The sequence below is a fragment of the Anoplopoma fimbria genome, chromosome 17 (genome assembly GCF_027596085.1).
Source record: "Anoplopoma fimbria isolate UVic2021 breed Golden Eagle Sablefish chromosome 17, Afim_UVic_2022, whole genome shotgun sequence".
NCBI lineage: Eukaryota > Metazoa > Chordata > Actinopteri > Perciformes > Anoplopomatidae > Anoplopoma > Anoplopoma fimbria.
Genome location: NC_072465.1, coordinates 6,932,427 through 6,945,755, shown reverse-complemented (window position 1 = coordinate 6,945,755; position 13,329 = coordinate 6,932,427). Strand labels below are relative to the sequence as shown.

Below are 13,329 nucleotides of genomic sequence, written 5' to 3'. Positions count from 1 at the left end.
CCGGTGAAGCTCTGTTCTACACGGCCACTGACATTGACATTGATTGAAGTTGATTAGAAACTGCGACATTATTGGCATTTTTTTTCTGCAGGACCTCAGTGGCATGCAGAAAGCTGAGACACTAAACCGATAACAGGGGCTGTTGTGATTGATCGCTTTCTTTACCCTACATGCCAAAGAATCAATGCTACACACCACACCCATTCATCACTATTTCAATTCTTCTCTTGGAATACTTTCATCAGTTTGCATCTGATGCCTGATAGTTACCCAAGATGGAAACATCAATAGAAGTGTGTGAAAACACTTTTTACAAGCAGCGCTGTGTTAAACCCGATGAGTTGTGTAAGTAGATTGATTCTTGTTTGTTGTTTCTCAAGCATTTCTGTATCGATTTCGCAACAAAACTCAATATGCAGCTCCTATCTTAGCTACTATTTTAGTTTAGTCAGTATGCAAGTTCGTTTTTGTCAGGAGGATATTGTATTTTGTAAAATTCTCTTTTTCTTCCGGCAAGGACACACTCCGATCAGTAGCCTTTCCTCTCTAGATTGCTAGTTGAGAGAAACAGGAAACACTGACACTTCTCCCAGCCAACCATTCTTAATGAAGTCATCCAACGACACAGAGGCAGAGTTAGGATCCCCCTGAGCCCCGATGAGTGTATGGATGGCTGCATATCTTTGTACAATGGGCATGAAAAAGACAAAATCTCCCAAGAGGAAGCCCATTGAAACCCCCAGAGGGCCTAGAAAATGAGCTCTCTGCATTATTATTCCAACAAGATGCAATTCAAGTATCTTGGAAAGTGTCACCAAACGGCACTGCTGGGATTTTTTCGAACACGAGTTCACAGCCCACCAGGATGGCTGCTAAGCTTGTGCTAATTGAGAGTGTGTAACACAGATGCTCTTCTCCGGGTTATGGGGGAAAGCGGAGTGCAATGACGCAGGCTGTTTCCCACATTTTCTCTAAACAATCCTGCAGATCTAATGGAGCCAATCTTTTTGAAAGACGCTAATCACCCTCCATCCACTCAGAAGAGAAATGACGTGGATAACTGATGAATAAACAGATGAATTAGAATTTTATTTTTTACCATCAAAGTCATCAACTCAGTCAAGGAGTACAGTACAGAGCTCACAAATGCAAGACAGGACCTACAGGTGACCACCGGTCCTGGCAAACATCACATCTACAAATACACCTGTAAGTGCATGGCGAAAGAACAGACATGGAATACTAAATACAGTGAGGAATGTATTGGGAGGGGAAAAGCATTGCTTTAAACTGTGTAACAGTGTTTCAAACAGTATTTATTTGCCATCTAAACAAGGAGAACGGACTACATAAAATAATCTATTCACATTAAAATCTCTGATATTCTTCAGTTTAAGCCTCTACTTAGAATCTAAATATATATCTTAAACAATGTAAGAAATTATATAGTGGTATATTCTTAATGATTGGCCTGTCTACCAATCTACCAAAGCACAAATTAAAAGTAGATACATGTATGAATAAAAGACTCTGTGCCAACAAAGTCAAACTTGATTCTCTACGGATTATAAATCTCCAAAGCCCCTTTTTAATCTAAAATGCACATTTTCATATACAGGTATTCACAGTTGACAACAGATTGGCTGGAGTCAGACCAAGTGGCTGTGCACCTGCCAAGATATTTTATATTTTAATCATGTAATCTAATAATATTGACAATGTGGCTGTCTTCAAGTAACCAGGGGATGAAAACTCAAATATCGCACTTGGTCATTGGACCTATAAGCTTCAAACTATGATGCTCTAGGTTCCCCTCTAGTGTCAGTTTTGGATGTGACAGGGACGGCATGTAAGTTTCTGCACAAGTACTTAGTTTTAGGAAAATATTGTGGTCTGGGTTAAAATAAGTATTTTTTTTTTTACATAACTTACATAGGCATAAGTAGCGAAAGTTAGGTATGTGAGTAAGGTAACAAAAGTAAGGTAAAATATGTCAATGTTGACTTGGTTTCACACAGGACAGGAACAGCAGTCTCCTTGGTGAAAAGTATGTGTCTAATGGACCCAACTGTCCACCCTGAGCTTCTCCCTAACAAACTTTGTCCCTATTTATACTACTCTTATAATGATGCTGATGGTCTTACATTGGAGTTAGCTGAAAGCCTAGTGGGTCCCATACAGACAGTAAAGGGTGCCTCGGTGCATTGTTATCAAAACCCAATGATCACTGACCAAGTGTCGGTATTTGACGAGTTATCACACTTATCTGACAGCCGCCATGTGTTAGTTTAAGAAACAGTTCATTCCAAAATCAAAAATTTATATTTTTCCTCTTACCTGTGGTGATATTTAAACTGCTCACAACAAGGTCTGTAGATAATCTTGAGCAACTGGATCACAATTTCTGGAAAGAGACATTGCTGTTGAGTTCAAATGTATGATTTGGAGCTCTGAGCACCACATGTCGATTGCCATATAGCTCCATAATATTGAAGAGAAGGCAGACACCTCTACAGCCGATATCTCCTAAACTAGGCAACTCACACCAAAACAATCTAGATTGATAAAAATCACTACAGTTAAGAGGAAAAATATGTATTTTAGTTTTTGGGAATAACTGTACCTTTAAGTGGCCCTGCTGGGTCGGACATCTTGCAAGGACTATAGACTTCGACTTACAGGTACATGGACTTTATCGAAAGGACACCAGGAATCACAGTTTCAGCAGCCATTCGAATATTGCTCAATTTCCTTTAGAGTTATTACAGAGAACTCCTTCTGTAGCTCATTATTGATGCTCAAGGGGACCAGTGACAAGAAAGGAAAGATTGTTATTACTGTTTATCAAGTATAAGAAGAAAATTCTATGGAATAAACACTTGACTGAAGGAGTTAAAAAACAACAACAACAAAAAGAAAGAAAAAGATATATGGCAATAAAAAATAAACGATATGTTCAGAAATGTAAAATAAATGATTCATATATTTCTTTAAGTATAATACAGGTCAGCAAAGCTGAGTTGGTGAAGATGACCTTCGTTACCACAGAGTCAAAATGACGGGTGTCTTCCCTTAAAAAGCTGCATGTGGTCAGTTAATGCACATTTTGATTTACAGTTACAACCAAACATTAAGACATATGTGGCATTTTGAGTCAATATCCTAATACAATTAAACCAAAGCACATACAAGTCAACTGAGATATAGCAAAAAACCACACTGTTTTGTAACGTGATGAATAAAGACATCGTGAAGTTTCTAAAAAAGAAAAGCTACAAATTAATTTGGATGCATAGAACTCATATGTAATGAAGACTGCTTTTTCTTTTCTTCATATAACTTACATTGACAGCAGGGGTGTGCTAAATGAACAGTGGCAACAGACAGCATAATGTATAGTGTGCTTTTGAAAAGAACATTAGCCTCGGCATGGCTTGTGGCAAGAGGCGAAGGTTCAGCGGCCTGCGATAAGATGGAATTTGGCGGTAGCGCATCTTTATCCACCAAGTGGATGTAAATGTAAAATGAACAGCAAAAAGTGAGAATGCATGCTGTTTTGGCTACTTCTACAAAGGTCTCTATGTACAGAATCTTTACACTTACAGCTATGAGGTTCTTTCCTGAGCAGGAAGTTAGCAAAGGAACATAGTATTTGTGTGTGTGCTTATGTGCGAAGCTGCCTAGTTCAAAACACAGTACTGGGCATTATAACTCCTAGTCACCAATCCCAGCATTGTTTAACGCACGATGACTGGCTGGTGTAGATGAGAACAATTAAGAAAGATAACAATATTCCCCCTGTGAAAGGAATATGTGATCTTCTCCATGTGTGAGGACAAGCACTTACTGAGTATCACGGTACAAGGTCAAAATTTCAGAAGCAAAACTTTTCTACTGATTCTAAGAACAAATACTGTAATTGCAAGACTGGCGGAGAGAAATTTTCCTAGTTGGCTCATTAAAAAGGAATCAAAGCCGTTTTCAGCACAATAATGTCCTCCTATATTCTCTTATCACTTAGAGAAGAATAAGAAAGACGAATTTAGCTGTAAGCCACAGCTTGACAGCCAATCTGTTTGCCCCTAAAACTCAAGTGTGCGGAGATAGACGAGATTTACATAATCTGACAAAAAAAAAAACACCGGAGGGTCAGTGAAAAAAGACACAATACGTGTAAAAAGAAACCCAACGCAACGCAGCACTCGGGAAAGGTAGCACACAGCCTCCATGAGATGATACTAATGCTGCAAGTGAGAGAGAAGCAGAGTCAGTGTCACCATGCTAGCAGCTAATGTACAGTGTGCAGGAGTCGGCGGGGACAGCAGAGGTCACAAAGGGAGGAGTCTGTGGGGGTCTAACCCTGCTCGTCCCCGGCCTCAGTGGCTGCGTGGAGCGCAGCCGAAGCTTCCCCGTTGCAGCGTGTTGCGGGCTCGGCCTCCTGCGGCGCTGGGCTCGGTTGCTGTGGCTCCGCGGGTGAGGCGGCCGCCGCGGCTTCAGCCTCTGGTGCCGGTTGACTTATCTCCGCTCCAGCAGGGAGCTCTGTGACAGAGGCGGCGCGCTCCCTCGGGGGTCGCGGCAGATGAAGGCGCAGAGGGGTCGGTGGCAGCGTCGGTGGCAGCGTCGGTGGCAGCGGTGGCGGGCGGTGGCGGCGGCGGCGGCGGCCTGGGGAGCTGCAGCATCACCTGGGGCGTCGGCCGCAGGGCTGGTCGCCCTCGACTCACTGTGCTCGGGTGCTCTCAGTCTCTTCATGATGGTGGTGACCCGCACAGCTTTCTGTAGAAGATGGGACAACAAGATGAACTCCAATGGGGGCTGTAACCTTAGAACATTGACTCTCATCGGACTGGCTTAACTGTTATACAATACTGCACTTCCTTGTTCAATGATCATACAACCACTGTTGATCTTGTGAAGAAGACGTTCCTGGAAGAGAGAACAGGAGGGCCTACCTTCCATTTAGCTCTGGCGAAGTTCTTCTCTATTTGTGCACACACATTTTCCTTGATGTTTTTATCTGAAGCTGCACCGCCAGAGATCCTGTAGTAGAAAAATGGGAAAAACACAACTTCACAACAGAGATTTATGCTTCCCCTATCTTTGGGTGCTTTGGGCCACTGCACACAGTATTACTCAATTTGTTGTTCATTTTATTGACTGGCAAATGTATGCAGGAACTGTTTAGCCTTTAAGGATTCTGTTTCGGCTTGAGCTTTTTTCTCCTAGTTTTTATACCTGTGACAATTGACTTGTGTTCAAAATGTTAACTTAACTGGAAGAGCATCTGTCTGATACATCCAAGTGATGGAAGAAAATGATTAATTGATGCGTTCTTAACACAATAAAATGAAATGTCTGCAAACAGGCGTAATGGATGAACCTCAAAATACAGAATGTACAATGAGGTGTCACTGTATAAGAACATTTTTAACAATAGGTTTTCCTTTGCCAAGTTAATGATTGAACTGTGCAACTATGTGAGGCTGTACTTAGGAGCTAAAAGCAAACATCAGCCTGCTAACGTCCTCACAATTAAAAGATTAACATTCTGATGATTACCACTATTATTCTTATATTAAATAAATCAACCATACAGAGAATTGTTTGCTGGATCTTCGTAATTCCTCAGCTTTATGGAGCTTTATAGCCAGTTTCAGCAGTAGGCAGCCGTTTCCTGCCAAAAAGCTTTATAAACGTACTGTTCACTAAATGCCAAGCACCAAACGTCAGACAGACACAGTTAGCAAAGAACTTGTGAACATGGTGGAGCATTTAGCAGCTGAAGAGACAGATATTTTAACGAAAACAGAGCTATAAGAGCTAGGATATTAGACTGACATTAATCAGGTGGACAGAAACACAACTCTTAGTGAATGATAATGTTGCTCTTTAACTATTAGATGTCTTAATTTGCAGCTACTTGCTAACAAGTTCACCGTATTAACTTAAGGTTGATTATATGTCAATGCTGTGTTCACAACTCACAGCTGCCCCCTAGTGGCCAAAGTTACTGCAGTTTTTTTGTTGTTGTTGTTGTTGTTGTTGCAAGTGCGTTAACATACTAGTATTTGCCAATTAGCACTTAACACTGAATGTCATAGTTATTTGAATTTTATGACATTGAATTTTTTATGACATTGAATTTTGACATAAATCAAAGTGACATTTTGACCTGATGATGGCACTAGGTAAAAAGTCAAGGGATCATTTTTCATGATCATTTCAGTTATTCAAAATTACCCTCTGAGCCAAATATGATGGCAATCCGTCCAATATATGTCAGGACAATTGATGGTAATAACTCAATGTTAACCTGCTGGCTAGTATTAGTGATTGGATCCCCAAAGTCACTAGAATACTTTATCTGGGAACCATGAATCGTTGTGCTATATTTTGTGCTAGAGCTGCACTGCTAATGAGGCAAGCAGCTTTGGCTTATTGCTCAGTAAAGCATAAATATTGATATGCTGTGGTAAGTTGCAATAAATGCTGAACCCTCATTAGGCACAGCGATTAGCCTTTTTTAAAGCCTTTTTCTTCTCAAAGTGATCTCAAGGGACTAATGACAAAAAAAAGTCTGCTCTTTTGCAATAACATGACATTAACACAGTCTAATCACACTGCTGGTTTAAATGGTCTGCACAATTTATCAAAGCTCTGCCGCCTACCACTCGTGGTTTATAGCCTCCTGGGCTGTCAGTCTCAGGTCTTGATCCACCTCCATCAGGCGAGCAACCAGACTCTTAGCTGTCAGAGAAAAATCACACAGGAAACTCAACAAAAAAGGGTTTGTTTGTTTGTTGTCCCGATGGACATAAATATGACTGTGTTTGGCCACTCAACGGTCAAGAAAGGAGAATTTGAAATGTTTACGCAGTATGCTGTCACTGTGTTCTTTCACAGTGTTAACTTTGTCCTAAAAGTACCTGAATCTGAGATTTCATCCCAGTATGGAGAGTCAAACTCATAATCGCCTGCCAGGATCTTTCGGAACAGGTTCTTGTCATGGTTTTCAAAATCATCGTCGTCAGTTTCATCGTAGAAAGGAGGGTTGCCTGACAGCCTTAGGTGGCACACAAAATTAAGAGAATCAGGAGTTAAAAAACATCTATATACCATATTTAAACAAAGCCTATAGCTTAATGTCTCATGATGTACAATCTTAATCAATATCCCAGTGATTTTAAATGAGATGTAGAGTTTCTTAATGTTTTATGTCACGACTTACAGTATGTACATGATGACACCTGTTGCCCAGCAGTCCACAGGCCTGCCATATCGCTGTCTGCCAACCACCTCTGGAGCTGCAGGAGAGTACAGAAACATCATCAAAGTGAGTTTTAAAAGCCACAGCAGGCTGCCACATCACATTCTCCTCAATATCTTATTTGCTACTTGGTAAGTATATATTCTCACCCAGGTACTCCGGTGTCCCACAGGGGTCCTTGATTAGTCCGTTCTCCAGCTTGGCAAGGTGGAAATCGCTGATGACTATTTTAGAGTGCTTCAGGCGATTGTAGTAAACCAAGTTCTCCAACTAAAAAAAATAACATATTACAATGAAAACATTAAGATGTGATTACGATTACGGTCTTTCATTTTCATGGTCAATCATCTAGTGAACCACTAGTGAGGTTGACTTTCAGTTGTAAGATCATTTTCTGACTGAACTATAATGAGACAACTGAAAACATCTGAAAGTTTAATTATTCAATGCAGATTTAAAGAAATCAAAAGAGACACACTCAGTTTAATTTAGTGTTTTATTATGACTGGACTAAATCTAAATGCCTCCACCTAGTTTGACATTTTTCCACATAAGAAATGCATTGATTTTCATTTTAGCTGACAAGTCCCATACAGGGAGATTTGATAGGAAGTGAGGTGAAGAAGCTAATCCAGGTTTTGCCATGAATAGTAATCATATCGCAACCACTTTTTTCTCTATTACTCATTTATCGTCTTAAATCAAGCTCACTTTTGGTATTGACCTGGCCAGGCTCGCCAGGTGCACCTGTGGCTGGATACAGCGGGTGAGATCAGAAATAACATGTTATCCTATAATAAAGGGTTAGAGGTTGTGACAATCATGGCCAATCACATTTACCTCCTGCATGCCCTTTAAACACTGGGCTTTCCCCGTCATGATGAACCGACAGTTTGGGAATCCTGTGGAGAGTTTTCCTCAACGGAAACTATTGCGTGTTACGTGCAGAGTTTCAATTATTAATACAGCAGCTGCCTGATGTCTTTTTTTTTATATTCAATTCACTTTTTTGGACACATTTTAAAATCATATGGATATCCTTTTTCACATGCGAAATGATGAGCGATTTTATTTGTCATCACAATGATGTGCACAACAACCATCTGGGCTTGAGTTCCAGTGCAGTGCCATTTATAGGCTACAATGAAAGTGAAATTTAAAATGTGGTCCTGTTCTTTTAAGTTGTATTTTTTTATTTATGAAATTATTTTAAATGTAATTCAATTTCACTGTTCTACATTAAAAAGTAATTGCTGACAATCTTTCTGGTAATAGAGGAAAAGCCAGGAAATCACAGAAATCAGTAGGATTCATCCTCTGGAGATCATGAATGTATATATAAACTTGAATGGCATTCCATCCAATAATTAGATGTTAAGTCTGAACCAAAGGGGTCAACCCATCGACACTGAAATAAAAATGAGCTCAGATAGAATGTGGTTAAAAATAATATTATATATTATATATATACAGTATATTTAGCTTCTGTCTGTACTAAACTGAAAGTGCTATGTGATCATTTTATGCTCGTTTATAATCTTAAATGATCATCCGGCAGTCCATAATCTCTTGCATAGTACTCAGACATTTTGAACCAGCTAGCAAGAGATCAGCGAGCCGACAAAAGCGTACCACAGGCGGCCATCCCAGCGTGACACCGCCATTGCTCTGCTGATCTAGACCATCAGCCGTATGTACTATAGGCAGGTTGCTTGGTTCAATTAAAGTGAAATTAATTTCATGGGGCAGAGTCTTGTGGTTTCTACCGTCTTTTAGCTGAAAACAGCACATAACATTAAGATTGGTTTTGGTGGTTTGCAGGTGAAGGACATGTAAATGTCTACTAGAACATGACTAAGTTTCAATGAAAAGCTTTACAGATTCTAATCTTTACTTCGACATTGATCCCCATATTTTCAGCACATTCTGCAGGATTCAGAGGACATTTATTTCTTGGTAACAGTTTTATTGCCGGGGTTAACAGTGAGATGCCTCTACAGTAATGGCGCCTTGTAAGCTTTTGCCTACAAAGCCCTGTACTACTGTAGCGCGTTACCTTGAGGTTTCTGTGAACAATATGCAGGGAGTGGAGGTAGGCGACGGCCTCCAACACCTGCCGCACCACGTTACTGGTGTCTCGCTCTGAGTAGTAGCCTTGGTCCAGGATCCAGTCAAATACCTCTCTGCCTGTTGCACTGTGGGAAAAGGAAGGCCAGTAACGCGTTACATGTTCGTTGTTGAAAGTTATAAATTATACTTTCTATCAGCACAGGAAGATTTGCACCGTGTTAACAGCAATTTTATCAGTTCGAATCTGACTGGAAACCCTTCTGTCACAGGCCATTCTCTCTCTTTAATGTAAATGTACAATGTATATCTATAGGAAAATGTAAATTACAGTTTTTGACAAGATTACACAACACACTACCTATTAAAAGGGAAATTGTTTTAATCACTTCCCTATAGATGATTCTTTTATTTTTTTCTAAACAGAATTCCTAAACCCACAAATCCAGTCTCCTCGAAGGACGAGACGAGTATCCCGTATTTAGTATATCCATGGAAATGCATCAAATTCCCCAAGAACATATGCTGATGAGAATAGAGCAGCTTGCAAGCAATCATATCTGAATACCAAATGAGTGGAGTTCAGAGCTGCTCTCATATCTACAGGGCCTCAGGCTACAACAGCTCATTTCCCATGAGTGTATAATCAACGCATACAGTTCGGCAGGCCTCGGCTACCGCAAAGACAAGCAGAGAGCCTTTTCCCCCAGCTCATCAGACATCTGAACTCACAGTTCAAGGAAGAGGAAGTACTCTTTTTTGGTCTCAAAGACGTCCACCAGTTGGAGAATATTGGGATGCTTCACCCTGAGGAGATGTGTCACGAAGCACAAGGCAGAGAGAAAAACACAAAGAGAGAGAGAGAGAGAGAGAGAGAGAGAGAGAGAGAGAGAGAGAGAGAGAGAGAGAGAGAGAGACGTCAGGAGTCATGCAATGTAAAGACCTGATTTAATGCTCATGAACAACACACTGCAGTCGTCACGGAGACACAGAGAGGGAGCATGGTCAGGTAACTTTACTTTACAGCACTGAGATCTGCTAGTTCAACTTCCCATCCATAGACAACCAGATATACTGTATGTAATCTGATGAATTCATGTGGGCATAATGACAACCATGCAGCAACTTGTTGCTGAGCAGCTGACGATGCCTTGAGAAACATTACAGTGAATTTGGCCCATAAAAGGTACAATATTTCAGGCGAAAATGTGTTGTTCCTGCATGTGATTCCCCCAGGAGGGTAAAATGATCCAGTTGCCTTCAAGATTGTTCTTACCCTTTCTTAAATTGCACTGAATGTGAAGGAGGCTCCAAAAGGAATAAAGCTGTGTCTGAAATCACTTATTCAATCATACAAAAACTCAATAGGTTAGTCAGTGAATATAAAACTGAGATTGAGGACATTTATGCGTCATTATCGTTTTGCGTCACCACTGACAGGTGCAGTGTTGCTTAGAATTTACATGAGCGTTAAATCAGAAGCCAAGGAAAAGCATTGCATTCATGAGACTTTTGGAAAAATGTAGTGCACGTCCTTTTTTCAACAAAATTCAAACACTGAAATAAATTGTCAGAAAGTGCATTAAGTCCAGCAGGTAGCAAATGGAGAATGATTTTACACTCACAGTAGTTTGCCTTACCACAGCTACATGTGGACAATAATACAATGTCACTAAGGTTATTCTCTGCATGCACCTGTTTTAATTACAAAGGATGAGGGTAGTAGTTTGCAAAGTCAACTGTGCGTGCACTGCATGCATTGGCCAACGCTCCTGCTGAACACCCTTTTATCTTTCCTTATATAATTGGTCTTATAATAAGTGTTACCAATATAAAACACTTTACAGACACCCTACAAACATATTACAAGAGGTAAAAAAAATCCTCTGCTTGGAAAAATAATGTGTTTCATATGTTTTTTTTGCATAAAAAAGTTAAATTACCTCATTTAAAAAATGGTTAAAATTACACTTAATTCTTCTCCGGCTGAAAGACTGAATATTTATGTATTAAATTTAGATTTAAATAGAGCTCAGAAAAACATTTCCCTTTAGCAGATGAATGTGAAGGTGAAAGTGTCAAACTCAAACATGGGGAAAGGACAAAATTGTCAGTACAGATGACTGACAGTGTTCAGGATTTTTTTGTTCATTCTCAGTAACAACAATGAAAAAATATATGAAGATTAATAATACAGTAAGCACCTCTTTTCTTTTCTAATGCCTATATTTAAGCATTTTAAATTCAAATCTGCATTTGATGTTTTGCCAGCAATTATTCCCAGCCTTTGACAATGTCATCATATCTGATTATTCACTCAAACCCCCCACTGATGATTAAACCATAAAAATCAGGAGCAGTGCACATTGCTGTTATGGAGGCGTCAGAAGGGTAATTTTCAGAGGAGTGTGAGTTCATGTTTTGAAAGGCTTCTCATAAAGAAATCACACTTTCTTATTCATCTTGCTCCACTGCTGCGCCTGCTGTCAGCGACAAATTGTTTAATAAGGCCCAGGTTATGCTAATGTAGGTTTTACCTGAAAGTTAGCTTATCACAGAGAAGGTGAGATAAACAAGGTTCATAGAAACAGTGTGTGATCACTCAGCAAAAGGAGAAGGGCTTTACTTTTCTTATTAAAGCAAGCACCAACATTTGTTTTCTCTTTTGTTTTCCTTTCAAAAATTGATGTCTTCTGTGAAATGAATATTTAAGTAGATGAAACAGGGGAAACAAAGAAGCAAAGACAAAGTCTTATCGCTGAACTAATCATGCACTAGAGACTCCAGAGAACATGAACCACAGTGAATAACTTACATCTTTAAGATGAGGATCTCATTTTTCGCAGCCTTGCGGACTTTCCTTCCATCCTTTTTCAGGAACTTTTTACATGTATTCATTTTCATTGTAGTTTTGTCCTTGGCCCTGAATATCTCACAGAACTCCTCCCTGAAAAGAAGCATTTTTTTATGGCATTTGCGGTACATTTACAGGTTTATCATCGCAGATCATAAAGGTTTCTCAATTAGAGATAATGCACCAAGTTGTTGAGATACTCACGATTTAACAATCTGACCCAGGTCATATTTGTCAGTCACATCCGAAGGATTGTTATAATCCTTCTTTTCCCCGATGGTTAAACAGCCAAACGGCATGGCCGCTCCTGACCTGTCGTGAGAGAAACAGACAGCCAGACAGTGGAGTGAGAGATGGAAATTAATAATTACACTTTCATCAATCCATCAGGGTGTCGGGGCTGAGTCCTGGCACCCCCTCCTAGCTGATCATTTCTCTCCAATTTGGCCTCACATACATAATATTATACTGGATGATGACTTGGCAGAAAAAATAAAATCCAGTAATGCTGAGAAAGCCTTTCAAAGGTGAGAGCTAAAAAGCCACCAGAGGCAGTGTCAATGCAGAGGATTGTTTCACTTACTGTAACGGAGCCTTTCATGATCCTGAATTAATTAAGGGCAGAGCCATAGAGGGATCTGCTGCAAAGGCTGAGCTTTATTCAAATACCTAACTTATATAAGTAATACAACAGCGTGGGGAATGGGTTTTTTTTGCAGTGTGGCAGGAGTCTGGGCTGATGGTGCCTGTGCTTCTCTGTGGGGTGAAAAGTTTCAAACCGTTGGGGTCAGGAACAGCAGCTAATACGATCCGAGAGCCCAGCGTGGCAACCGCGGCAACAAGTGAAGCATTTCCAATCAAGAATGGGAGCTAGCAATTACAGGCACGGCATCCCAGGATTCAGAGAGGGTTTAAATCCCACTTGGAACACCTAATTGCGGTTCAGCCTCTCTGTGACTCTCTTAAATAGCATGAAGTGAAATTTGAGACCAGCCTTAGCAACTTAACTGCAGGTTTGTTTGTTTTTTACTGATAATTAAAGGTTTTGTAGTCAGCATAGCTGGAGTTGTTATTTTTGTGTTTCAAGGGAAGAGGAGGGAGTCTTGTGTTGTTTTCCTGTCCCAGCCCTGTCGAGTCAGGAAGA

General features: G+C 40.2%; 1 protein-coding gene across 1 annotated transcript; it reads right to left on the bottom strand.

The window, feature by feature from the left end:
- Positions 1-4,354: 4,354 nt before the first annotated feature.
- On the bottom strand, positions 4,355-12,484 carry camkvb (CaM kinase-like vesicle-associated b). Its single transcript, XM_054617704.1, is given in 12 exon segments — positions 4,355-4,555; positions 4,557-4,600; positions 4,656-4,773; positions 4,950-5,037; positions 6,666-6,744; positions 6,924-7,060; positions 7,226-7,301; positions 7,414-7,534; positions 9,321-9,459; positions 10,064-10,138; positions 12,147-12,278; positions 12,390-12,484. Coding segments are annotated over 12 exon segments (1,305 nt in total).
- Positions 12,485-13,329: the final 845 nt, after the last annotated feature.